At 38.0% G+C, this 13,666-nt stretch overlaps 1 protein-coding gene across 6 annotated transcripts in view; it reads right to left on the reverse strand.

Annotated features, from left to right (window-relative positions):
* arhgef28a (Rho guanine nucleotide exchange factor (GEF) 28a) overlaps positions 1-13,666 on the reverse strand; it is a 78,205-nt gene that overhangs the window by 53,006 nt on the left and 11,533 nt on the right. For all 6 annotated transcript variants that reach the window (XM_060863312.1, XM_060863315.1, XM_060863313.1 and 3 more), the window contains 2 exons: positions 2,513-2,663; positions 1,121-1,606 (listed from right to left, as the gene is read on the reverse strand). In XM_060863312.1, coding sequence (XP_060719295.1) covers positions 1,121-1,606; positions 2,513-2,663 — 637 coding nt within the window. The remainder of the gene's footprint in view (positions 1-1,120; positions 1,607-2,512; positions 2,664-13,666) is intronic.

Below are 13,666 nucleotides of genomic sequence, written 5' to 3' on the forward strand. Positions count from 1 at the left end.
ATGCTTATGTACTAGATTACAAGGCAGCGCTAATACTGCTTCATCTGTGCAAACATCATATAGAGGAAAACAGTCTAATCTTCAGACAACACAGGATTCAAAATCACTTTTGTGCTACAGAGTATTGACATTGCACACTCTCCCCCGAGTTCCTTGAAGGGTTGCCAGATTCCCATTGGTTTTATGTATTAGCTTTGAAACAGGGGTGTAAAGATTTTGGTTAAAGGAAAGAAAAAAAATGGTGTCCATTTTCCAATGCATTTGACAATGACATTTTTGGGTCACACCTCTGAAAACATGGTTAAATAGTTATTGATCAGTTAGCCATCCTTAATTTTGTTTACACTATGCTCCATGCATAGTATTTTTGTTATAGGTTGCCAAGTATTTTCCTTTCAAAATATTCCGGACTATTTTCTGTTCAAATAGTTTTGTGGGCTGAAATTTAGGTGCATCTCTAATAAATATAGTGGCTTTATCTATATACCTGTCAAATGCTAGTCAAATCAAACATACATTGATGGATTTTATTTCACATTCATCAACTCAAGAATATTTGCCGTTTACTACGAGAGGTTGTGTTTGTCACCATGTCAAACAAGGCGAGATGAGACGAGACAAGACGACCAGACAAAACATTACTTACTAGTGAGATGGGGGAAGGGAGTTGTATCAGAAAACACAAAACACCTCCTCACGAGTCAATTGTTCAAGCTTCACACCTCTGCTGTCATTATTGGGGTGATAAATCAAGTCTATATCAAGCTCCTGGTCGTGCAACAAGCCTCTAGATATTTCCAGAGTTTATTCTGCAAATCTCTACCTGCTGGTTTTGCTTTATATAACAACTGTTAAATTCCAGGTTTATAACGTCCCGACGTGGCCTGAGGTCAAATTCAAAGGGTTCTGCACCACCACCACCACCATGTACAACCTACCAAAAAAAGCTGTTATGTCTAAGGAGGTTAAATATTCCCAGAGAGGAACAAATATTAAAAAAAAAAAATATTAATTAATTAATTAATTAATTACAGTAAAAAGACTCAGAATTGTTTTCAGTTTAGATCTCTATCCAGAAAACAGTCAAGGCTAATGAAATGTACCAGTGTAATGCTCTTACCTTGTGATTCCTGTGACTTTTGGTTGCTCCACTCCAGCAGAGAGAACATGTTAGAAACTGCTTGTGTGATTTTCACATCAACCTCACCGCATGGCTCCAGTTTGAATCCTTCACCAGGATCAGGTTCACAACATTCAGGAGTTTCCTCTGGATTGTGACTCCCTGATTCTTTTTTCATTTTATTGAGTGTTTGGCTAAGTCTTAAACTTTCTTCATCTAGTGTTGACATGCCATGCTGTTCATTCATATCTGAACTGTTCTGCTCCGGCTGGATACTGTCTCCTGAACAGAACTTTCTCTGGATGTCTACATGTGTGCTGGTTGTAAAGTTATCAGGGTCAGATATGAGGAGATCAGCCACTTCCTGTATAGTGTCCCATTTGTACTCCAGTGAGAGTTCCTCTGACATCAGGGTTGGCTGATTGCAGCTGCTGCTCTCATCCCAGCAGTACAACTGTACAGAGACCTTTTCTGCCACATTGTGACCTTTAATAAAAAATAAAAGAAAACTTTAATAGATTTGGTTTTTTTTTAAATTAAAATTACCTTGCTCAATAGATAGTTTATTAATATCCACAAAGATATTCAGTGTGATAGCTACATTTTCCTAGCAAATATGTTTGCATTTCCTGTGTTGTTTTTATTTTTTACTGCATTGAGCAAACATAGCTATTGTTTAGAATTTTAGTTGTTCATGTGGTGCAACGTCAGTAGTCGCTGGTCAAAGCCAAAATAAGTCTAATGCATTGAGAATCACTGTCACTATTTTAAATATTGGAAGGTGGTACAAAACAAAGAAAAATGTAAAATAAAATGTTAATACTTCAGCTGTCTCATACAATGCTATTGAAAGTAACGAACAGTTTGTCATTAACAACTGCACCACCATAATTTTAAAAGCTTTTTAAAGGAAAAACTATGTTGTTGTAGCGAATCAACTGAGCCACGTATATTTATTTTGGCACAGTTTTTACGCTAGACGCCTTTCCTGGCACAGACTGGCTGGGTTGGTTCCTGTACCAGAATTGGCCCCAGGCCATGATAGTGAAAACACAAGATCTTCTTAGAAATTAAAAAGCAACTTTAATATGGTTGAAAATTGCACACCAATATTTTTGCCTTTCTGTAATTGGATACCATGCAGTATGTAGTGCCAGTAGCAAGAAACCATTCCTGTCACTAGAACTGGAATGCACTATACACGATATACAAAGCATTTCATACACCCCTGTGTGAGGGAGTCATTATCATGTTTGAAGAACATGATTGACGCATGTTATGAATATTACACAATTTTGTCTGCTCATTTTTTTGAAAAGTGCTGATTCTGGAGGTGAATGTGGAGCAATATTAAATATTGACTTGTAATTATGATAGGCCCATAAGACCTACCAGGTATGATGAAGCTCAGTAAATGGCTCTTTTCCTTCCTCTGAGCTGTGGTGACATGGTGGATCTGTGAGCCTTTTAATAACACATAGTATTCAGCTTTTTCCTGAACAGATTGAGGATCCTGCAGTACTGCACACACTTCCACCTGACCCTGAAAGACAAGAGGAAAGAGAGAAAAAATATCTAAAAACATGTTTCCTTCTCTTCGCTCTATTTATGGTCTTTAAAGATACATTTATAAGGTCACAGATGTCTGGCCTACAACTGGACTGCACATGTCACAGCTTTAAGTTAAATCGTTGTTAATGTTTATGATTTTGTTTAACACAGAGACTTTACACTTGCTACAAAACAAAATATATATAACTTATAACTGTACTGTGTGTGTATAAAACACCACAAAAAATGTGTATTGTAAATGTGATTGCACATGAGGAAAATAATCAACGTTAAACAGAATATAGAATATAGTCATCACTCTATGTGATATGTCTTGGATCACTGTGTCGTAATTCCACACATGCAGAACATGGATCATAATTGATAAAGCAGAGCTCATAATTCTTACCAGTAACCCATATATCCACAGGAACCATGTTTACTATAGAATTGTAACAAGCTTGAAACAACTGTAAGAACTCTTACCTTGCTTGCATTGTGCTCTATTCTGATCAACATGTGCATTCAATCCAGATTTTTTTAAAACTCATAATTCAGACCTCTGAATTTGATCAAAGACACGGCTGGTAAAAAGGGAGGTAAACATTACTGCAGACTGAGAGAGGTTTGTGCAAGACAAGGCTCTTTTCACTTTCCCCCATGTCCTGCATAAAACCCTCTTTTGATTTTTTTTAAGCTACTTCTACAGCCGTCTCTCTCACTTCCTGTCATTTAAGGGGCCCCTTTGCTATAACGGTGAATAGTAAGTAGAACCTTCATAAAAGGGTAAAGAAGTTTGTTAGGTATGGGAATGGATAGAGTGAGGACTTTCCTCTTTCTGCATCTCAGTCCTTCACATGGAGATGAATGGCAAGCCTGGGATTCTCAGTGCTCTCTTTCCCCATGACACCATTCCCAGCACTTCCCACATTTCGGTACTACTGTCACCTACACCTACTACTGTGCCAGGATTTTCAAACTTTTCCTTATTTTGCATGTAATACCCAGTGCTATTTCGACAGGTTTCTTTTTAACTAAGGAAGAGAGGAATGATGATTACCCAGTCCACCTGAAAAACCGTCACACTGTCAGCAATGAGCTGTGCCATGAGCACTGAGTTAAATCCAGCATCAACTGAGTCTCACTAATTATAATTCAGTAATAAAGATCCATCTCAGAAACAGTGCCTGTGAGGCTGGAATACACCCTGGATAATGGTCTGCCAGTCGATCACAGCCTTATACAGACCATCACATTTCATCACAGCCCAATAAAGTAAATAACAGCCTATCACATTCCAATACAAACCATCACAGTCCAATATTGGAGTTCGGATAAGCAGTAGAAAATGAGTGAGTGAGTCCAATATTGGCAATTATATTCCCTCACAGTCCAATACAGACCATCATATTCCATCACAGTCCACTACAGCCCAACACTGTCCATCTTAATTCCATTACAGTCCAACATATCCCATCACAGTCCACTACAGCACATCACAGTCCACTACAGCCCAACACTGTCCACTACAGCCCAACACTGTCCATCTTAATTCCAACATATCCCATCACAGTCCAGTATTGACCATAGCACATCCACCACAGTCCATTAAAAGCAACACAGTCAATCTACATCACATTCAGTCAAGTACATCACATTCCATTACAGCCTGCCACAATCCATCTCAAAGGAAGGAAGGAAGGAAGGAACAAGTATATAGTTGTGAAATCTCAGGCTGTACACAGTCTGATCATTTTACTCCTGTCTGGATAGACATGTCTAGTAGAAAACATTTTGACCGATGTCTTTGGCACTCTTATTCTTTGAATGTTCAGATACTTCCATTATCATGAACTAAACATCATCTCTCAAATATTTACTTCCTGTTGTTTGCATCACTATTTTGGAATATTTCAACAGCAGCTCTAATCATAAACCTGACATTGTCTCATACTTACAAACTTATAATAATTCACTTAATTAATTATGTATAAAGATACCATTCACGTTAATGTATTAATGTCTTATGCGGTTTGTTTTATTTGAGAACGTGTTTGAAGGAGATAAAACACACAAATTGAGCTGGCAAACTCATTGTCCGGAGTATTCAGTAACTTCCCACACCACTTTTCATTACATTTTTATTACTCGGTTTACAGTAGCCAAGTAGAAATGAAAAACCTTTAATAAATTCTTCCTCAGTGATGAAGGTCTTGTAACACTAAAACTACAACATCTACACATCAACAGGTCAAATCTGGTATTGCAACAAACCAGTATGAATATAAATATTTCTAACTTCACAGATATATTTAAAATTCTAAAATGTTAAGAAGAATAGATGCTAAATGAAATGTTAATAATGTTGACGTCATGTCTTTGACAGGACAAGTCACAGGACCATGCAGCATGAGCTCAAAATAATGAAGAGTATTTTTACAGATCCATAAATCTTTTTGTCACAGACAAATCTGTATATAGTTTAAAATGAAACTAATCGTGCAGACTTTGGCTTGATGGTAATTGCATCCAATTCAGATGAGCAGTAAATTTTTACATATGGCCTCCTCTTTTTCAGTGAATTAGACATTCTACTTCTCAGCTGTTCCATGGCCAGGTTTGTATTATGCCTTCATTATCTCACAGTTGAGGTAGTAGGTTAAAGGTAGATCAGTGTGTGATATTTGCATGTGTAATCTGTTGCTATTAAACTCTTAATATGAAGTCCAGTGAGCAGTGACTACACTGGTTTGAGCGGACAGGAAGACTGTTAGAACTAATCAAACCTTTATCTAACCTGATCCAACAAATCTAACGTCTTATTACCGCACAAACACAAAAACGCTCAGGCAGATGGGCTTCAAATTTAGACAATTGCATCGACTTTCACAAGAATCGGAGGCTAGGTTGGGCCTAGACTTACACAAATTTGACAGTTGCCTCGCCTTTCTATTTCTAAAAAATCATGCAGATACAGAGCAAGAGCTTCAGATAATCTTCCTATCAGACACCCAAATGAAGAAAAATTGTGATCTCTGTGAGGTTGATTGTGGCATGGATGTTGGTATGTTGGAACCAGAACTGTTTGGATTAAGTATTTGATCTAATAGTGCTTTTATTTCCTGAGGTCATCTTGACCAACTCTGCCTTTTAAGGGGTGGTGAAAACCTTCAACTCATTAGTGCCCATCATTAGAGACATTTCCCATCCAAGTCACAGCCTGTTCAACCTCCTTCCTTACAGGAACATTCATTGCAGAACCAGAAGGCTCAGGACCAGCTTCTTCCTCACAGCCATTAAGCTCCTGATCTCTACACTACACTGTTAGTCCACTGCTGTTTTACTGCCTAATTTATTTACAGTACATAGTTTAATCATATAAGCAACCTGTACTCTACTAGAAACCTAAAAACAAATAAAATAGGGGAAATAAATAAATAAATAACTTGGTCTTTTTACAGGCTTCAATTGTCGAGTTTCTGTGCTCATTAAAGCATCAGATTTGTGTTCCTGGCTGACCGTAGTGGTCTTTTGCTGTTGTAGCTCATCCACCCAAAGGTTTGTTACCCATTTTAAGTTGCTTTTCTGTTTACTGCAACTGTAATGAGCGCTTGAATTACTATAGACTTCCTGTGTGCTCTGAGCGGTCTGGTCATTCACTGATCTCTCACATCATCCAGGTTGGTTTAATTGATTATTAATTGCTTATTGCAAGCTGAATTGATTGGAAGAGCCCACGATTAACACTGCATAGTCAGAACAAAAACCAAGCAACGGGCCTTGTTTAGAGAGGTAAGAAAGGAACCTCCAGCCACTCCAGAAGAGCTTTAAAAGTCCTGTAAAGAAACAGGAGAACATGCTGAACAGGTAACCATCTCTGAGGCTTGTGGGAAAAACAGAAGCCAGTGTTGAGTATAAGGCATATGAAGGTATAAAAGGCTTTGACACTCATGTCATGGCACTGCACATCCCCTGGCTAATGCATCTCTCCAGGGAAAAATGGTTGTAACATAGTGATGCTATGGGTGTTGTTCTCAGCAGTAGGGACAGGGAGACTAGAAACCATTGAGAAGCATATGAATGCAGCCATATGTAAGAACATCTTTTAATAAATCCTCCTCCAGAGCACATGCAAACTCAGACTGGGGTGAGAGTACAATATTCAACACAACAATGACCCTAAGCACACAGCTAAAACAAAAAAAACACTAGAATGGCTTTTGGGTCCCTGAAAGTCCTTCAGAGGCCAAGTCATAACCGAGATTAAACCCCATCCATCATCTGTGTTGCAAAGTCTGAAGATGTTCACAGACGCTTCCCATTAAATCTGAGAAAGCTTGACAAGATCTGGCATGAATGATGGGATAAAGTGGCCAAATCCAGGTGTGCAATGCTTGTAGAGACAAATCCAACAAGACTTGCAGCTGGAATTTGTGCCAACGGGGATTTTACAAAGAACTGAAAAATACTTTCGAAAAGAAGTTTGCACTTTTTTTTTTAATTAATTTTGAAAAAAAAAATTCACATTGTACATGGATATCACATTGTACATCGATCTACACTTAAATGTCCCATAATAACAATCACATCCCCAGCGCATAGAGGTTTGAATACTTTTTGAATCCACAGTATTGATCTTATCGTAGCCCAACATGTTAATAATATCATAAAATCACAAATCAGATAAAACCTTCCAAGTTGAAATCGCAATTAAAGTTGAAGTTATAGTTGAAATCGCAATTATACCTAAAGGCATACTCCGGTTTGGTTATGTAATGGAGTCCTGAAATGCCCTCAGAATTAGGTAATATCTCTGTTAGCATCACTGTACAGAACCGTGTCCAGAAAAAGATCCAATTCACAAGTTTTGTCTTCAAAGTTACATAAAATGTCAGTGCTACTTCACTGGCAGTCTCTCAAAGGGCCAGTAATGCTGTGCTGCAGGGCTCAAATCTCAACGCACTAATGCTTGGGGAAATTTTTGTTTTTCCAATATTTGTAAGCAAGTGTATGAATTATGAATTGCCTGAGAAGCAGAGCATAAACAAATCTCTTCCTAATTATATCAAAATGAAATATAAATAAGTCTTGAGACTGATTTGCTTGATGCCCCGAGAGCAGAAAAAAGTGTGTTTTCACTGCCGCTTGAATGCCAGAAACAATAGTTTATTCTTGATGATGCATATTAACGATGACATTTTGATTTCATGTTGCAGGTGGGAGCTCTGACCACGCTGAAGCCAGTTCTCCTCAAGCTAAAGTGGTCATCTACAGAGAAACCACACTTTTCACTGTAGCGGAAAGCTGGGAGAAGAGAAGCATGTTAAAAAAAACCTGTCTCTATGGCTAAGACCTGCTAACAGCTCATCCTCACAAGCAGTCCCAGCCCCTCATTCGGCAGTCGAGAATCATTTAGATCAGTAATGCGTTAAAGGCTTTGGAGACATATAACCCAAACACATTTCATCCCCCTTCAACAGAGTGTATAAACGTTCATATTACAGATCCAAAAGATGGTCCTTTGCTAAATATTTTGAACATAAACATAAAAATGGACATTTGTATATGAGTAGATATGTTTAACAAAGCCAACATCCTTTCCTTACATATCTTTTTTTTATCCTGCATTTGAATGTTCCAGACCCGTACTCTAATCTCATCAAACCTTAAATGAAAGCATATGGAGTTTGCTAAAGTCATTGGAACTGATTGGAAGTGGGATGCATTGCCAGATGGAGATTTATAATCGAGCTAAATCACCAATAAATGTAATTACAGTCATGCAGAAAAGATCCTTCAGAAGAATAACCTACTGAATGCTAGTGAATAAGCCATTTTGCTTCCAAAGGCCCTTGTTAGGATACTTGGCATGAGGAACCTCTGTCAAGTTCCAGGACACTCATGAGCAAATTCTCACTGCTTTTGCCAAGACAGTCATCCTTAGATGTTCTCACAGGACAATAATTCAAAGCATTCTTTCAAATCCACACAAATATGGCTCACAGACCATAAAACCTTTAGAAATTTAGATCTTTTCAGAAATGACTATCCCAGACTTTAGGCTAGAGCTCACTGAATCCCAGAATAAGTAAGAGCACCACAGCAGACTCAGTGAACGTCATGTTTTAAAATTTTATTAAAATATCTGTCAAAATATGTGTTAAAGATATAAACATTTAAATCCAATTTGCTCCCTTGCTTCAGTTTATCATAGAAAGTAATTTTGACTTGGATTCCAGGTTTTTCAGTACATAATTTCTTGTTTCAGGTCATTCAGGAAGCACCAAAAGTTATTACCTTCAATTCTGTTTCTATTATAAATTCTATACTGCCTAGACGTAAATCAAACTCTGGTGCCAATTCTGGTGCAAACTCTCACCACGCATGCCCACAAGTTATGCCTTTGCTAAGCACTGGGGTAAAAAAAAAAATGTCGAAATCTCCAAACAGCTAAAAATGTAGTTTTGCTAAGATGTTAAAACAACCAGAAGGCTTTGAAAACACTGTTACGAGATGAATAGGTTTTATATATACACTTTAGGAAGTTGTCCTTCATAGACACTCAGGAAACTTGTGGCACTGGATTCACTTCTACACGATTGCCAACACACGTTCATTCTTTTTATAGATCCTGTTTCTAAATTAGAATAACAATTTATTTACTCTTCAAAACAGCATTGCTTTAGGTCATAAAGTCAAGCACATGCAGCTTGACGGACACGCAGGGTCCATGCAGGAGTTGCTGTTTGGGGGACGTAAGCTTTCTAATCATTAAAATGTGGATTTCATATAAACAATCATTTTGTTGTTGCTATTTATTGAGGCTAGTTGTAGAAAAATGGGTGACATTTTATTTTTCAACTTTAAATTTCTGATAAATTAACACACCAGGAGAACCGCCTATGTAATGGTCTCGGAGTGTGTCTCGCTATTAAAAATGAAAAGGTATATTAACACCTTTAAGAATCAGTTTTAAGAATCACATTCCACAGCCTCACAAGAAAGGTCTATGACAGGGTGCTGGACAAAGGTCTCCACCCAACAGCTAAACCTATGAATCAATTGCTGCTTCTACTCAGACAATACAACAGCAGACCAGTTCATTTCTCTTGCATGGCTTTGTGGGGGTTTAGACGAGTGCTGAGTTGTGATAAGATCATATCCCTTGACATATGTTGTGGAAGTCTGCTAGTGGGTCACTACTTTGTGCTATTCATTCCCAGAACAGTGAGTGGTCCATTTGAAAAATAACATCGATGCCAAAAGTGCACTGTGGTCATGCTTCTGAATGATTTGTTGCTGATTATGAAGTGACCCAAGATGCCAACCTCAAAAAAAGTGATGGAAAAAAAAGGTAACAGATTCTAACTGAACACCTCTATCCTTAAACTGAAAGCTAGTGGCTGTGGCAACAAATGAGGTCCCTATCCAGTAGTGCCTCAGAATAATGAGTTAATGTGATACAGATAGCTCAGAAGATTACCCCAGGTTGACAACCGCAGGTGTAAGAGAATAAAATCTTGTCTTAGGAGTATCTGGGAATCCCCAGAATGAGTTATAACATGTGGCTGGTGTTGAGAATCCTTGCCTGAGCTATGCCAGGAGAAGTGAAAAAATATCATTAAGAAATGATTTGATAGAATTCCAAAAGCACATCAAGTTAAATGTACAGTTCAGTGTCCCTACAGTACATCTGTTCCCTTTGTCTTGTATGTTGTATAATGCTAAGTTTAATTTTGGATGAAAAGTGTGACTAATTTAGACTGGGTAAAAGGACTAACAAGTGTGATAACACCTATACTATAATACAATATGCTAAAGAGCAACAGATAAAGGAATAAACCTTCCTTGGTTCTTTGTGTTTGTTATAAATTTGCATTTTGGTTAAAAAAAAAAATAATATATATATATATAAAGTCATTATTAGTCTACCTAAAGTGCAAGGAGAATTGAAACAGCGCCAACCTTCAAAACACAGAGTAACTCAAGTGCAGTGATTTACAGCTGGTATGATACCCGTTTGACGGTCATTAAAAAGGGACTTTTCATAAGAGGCCAAATAATGGAAATAAAAAGCAAAGGGAAATGAAATCGTTTAAAATGGCCAAGCAATTTTACATCCATATCAGAAATCTCAAAATTGAATACTTATCCATTTTGACCTCTAAATGCAGACTACATGTGGCTCCATTTCCCTGTAGCTCAATGAAGGTTTATCACTTATGTTCAAACAAAGACATTTACACAGTGGCATTACCAGGCAAACTGACAAATGGATATTACAGTACTTCCTTTATCGTGTTTGCTTATGTCAAACCTTGTGCAGGTTCACATGAATAGTCCTTCTCGTTGTGGAACTGTGAACCGAGCTGCTCTTATTCTCATCCTTTTCCTTCGTTTATGTTATTCATATTGGTTCACTGTTAGTTGAGAATGAACCTAACACCAGACCAGGACAAACATATTACATATCTGAGCTATCCATCCCCCTGAAGCCCCTCCACCCCGATTTCCTGATCCTTATGTGGTCTGGACGTGGTCTGGCTGTTGGTAGGAAACGTTTATATTACTCATAGAAATAATGTGGAAAATGTGACAAAACTAAGCAAAATACAACACAGTGCAGCACAACATGCCAGAGAATATAAAGAGAATATGGCTCATAAAGATTTCCCCTTACAAAAATTCTGAGTTCCCAGGAATTCTGTTTTGCATTTTATCTCCAACCTTCCAAGTACATGGAAGAGGTGGACTGCCAAACTAAAATAGCCCTCGGACGTAAATGTGTGCACACGGTGCCCTGTGATAAACTGTTGTCCCTTCCAGGGTACATTCCTGTGATTCCATCAAACAGTTCATAACTTCAACACGACTACATGTTATAACAAGACTGAATATCCCAGTGGCACATTAAGTCCATGCAATTTACAGTTAAAGAAGGGAAATGATTTATAATCACACTCTCTGGCATGAGGAAGGCTTCCTGTTTGAGTCTGGATCCACTGAAGGTTTCTTCTTCACATTGTCTCAGGTTTTTTTTTTGCCTCTGGCATTGCTCATTCGGGATCCATCCATCCATCCATCCATCCATCCATCGCAGCAAATATCCTACTGGGTCGCAGAGAACCTGGAGTCTATCCCAGGACACACTAGGCACAAGGCAGAGTACAACCTGGACAAGATGCCAGTCGATCACAGGGCACAATCATACACATATTCACACACTATGGGCAATTTAGAGATACCAATCAGCCTACAAAGCATGTCTTTGGACAGGGGAAGGAAACCGAAGAACCCAGAGGAAACCAAGCTGCACCAGATCCACCATGACCCTGACCAGGATACAGTAATGAATGAAACTGAATGAATACATCAATGTCCATCACTACCATGTCATACATTTCAATTAAACTACATTATCTGTTGATTTTAGGTCCGAGTAGATACTTAACCATAAAACTTAAATGGAGTTTTGACTTTTCCACAGGTTAGATCGTTCTTGTCATCACATATTTAGCCATATTTCTGAGATACATTCATGTGTTAGCATCTAATTCATGTAGAAATTTATAATATTTTTCCACTTTTTCATGCAATGACCCTTAAATGTCCCTAGAACTGTCTGAAATGATTCTTACTTACATCAGAACGTTTCCACTGACGTTTTTAATGTGCTTTAGAAATGATTGTTTTTATGACGTCAAGTAACAAAGTCATTAAAAAAAAATTCAATCATTTGAACTCAAAAGCTCACAGGCATCAGTAAATGTTCTACACTAAAACACACAACGCACATTTGCACACACAAAAACACTTGATCTACTGAATATTCAAGGACACCTGAAAGTATTTAGCACCAATATGTTAACCATTTCTCTCTCTCTCTTTCACTCTCTCTCATACACACACACACACACAAAGAGTGTTTTAACTCCAGTGAATCGGACCTTTTGTCTATTGAGCCATTAGTATTGAGTTGATATGACGCTGTCCAGTGTCCAGTTGCAGAAACAGATTCTCCAAATCACCTGCTTTAGAGAGACCACACCTTACACATATGCCCATTCTTCTGCACTGAGGTCACCGAGCCAGACTGAATGGTTCTCCTGGTTATACTTAAACCCTATTACAGATGAAAGGTAGGAGGGTGGAGTGAATATGAAAATTATTTCAAGCAGCCAGTGCAGCCTTCTGTTTCATTTGTGTACTGGATGCTGTTCAAAGTTTGCAACGGTATAATGGGAAACGTGTTCATTTATAAGATTGAAGCCAACAAGGTCTGACAACCAGTTATTCAAATCTGGATAAATAGAAAGCAATAAAAATGAATAAGAAGTTTTTTAGAAAGAATTCTAAACGCATTGTGATGTTCACAATAGCGCTGCTTTGAAGTTCACATTGCTCATTGTGATATAATGACAATATCTTCTCATTGAATCCTGTGGGGATGTAACAGAATATGAATACTTTATTCACAACAAACGGACAATGTGTTCTAAACTGATACCGCTAGAAGCTCTGGTTGTTTAATTTCATGCTGGATCAAACGAGCAGCAAGATAATGAAGCTTGCTGGACATAAAAAGGTAAAAAAGAAGTTGTTCATGTGGCTATTAGTTTGTTGTTTGTTCAGATTTTATTAAAGGGAACCAATTACAAAATAACAGTAGATGTGGTATTACACCCCCCCAAAAAAAACCCACTCATTTCACACTCATCTCCTGCTGAGAAGGACATGATCCTGAGTGATTTACCTGTAGTTGAGGAACTGACTGACATGCTGCTGGAATTTCTACCTCTGGGTTTCTTCTACCTCTTAGTGGTCTGGTAGCACAGTGAGACTACAGCAACTTCAGGTTATACAGATCCGGATATTAAAAGCACTAAACCCAAGCTAGAGATACGGATAATGGCATTGAGCTACAGCTCAACAGAATGGACCTTTTATAGTATTCCTTTTCCTGTTCTAAACGACTTTACTAATGAGACAGAGGCA

Source organism: Tachysurus vachellii, chromosome 26, assembly GCF_030014155.1.
Source record: "Tachysurus vachellii isolate PV-2020 chromosome 26, HZAU_Pvac_v1, whole genome shotgun sequence".
Lineage (NCBI taxonomy): Eukaryota > Metazoa > Chordata > Actinopteri > Siluriformes > Bagridae > Tachysurus > Tachysurus vachellii.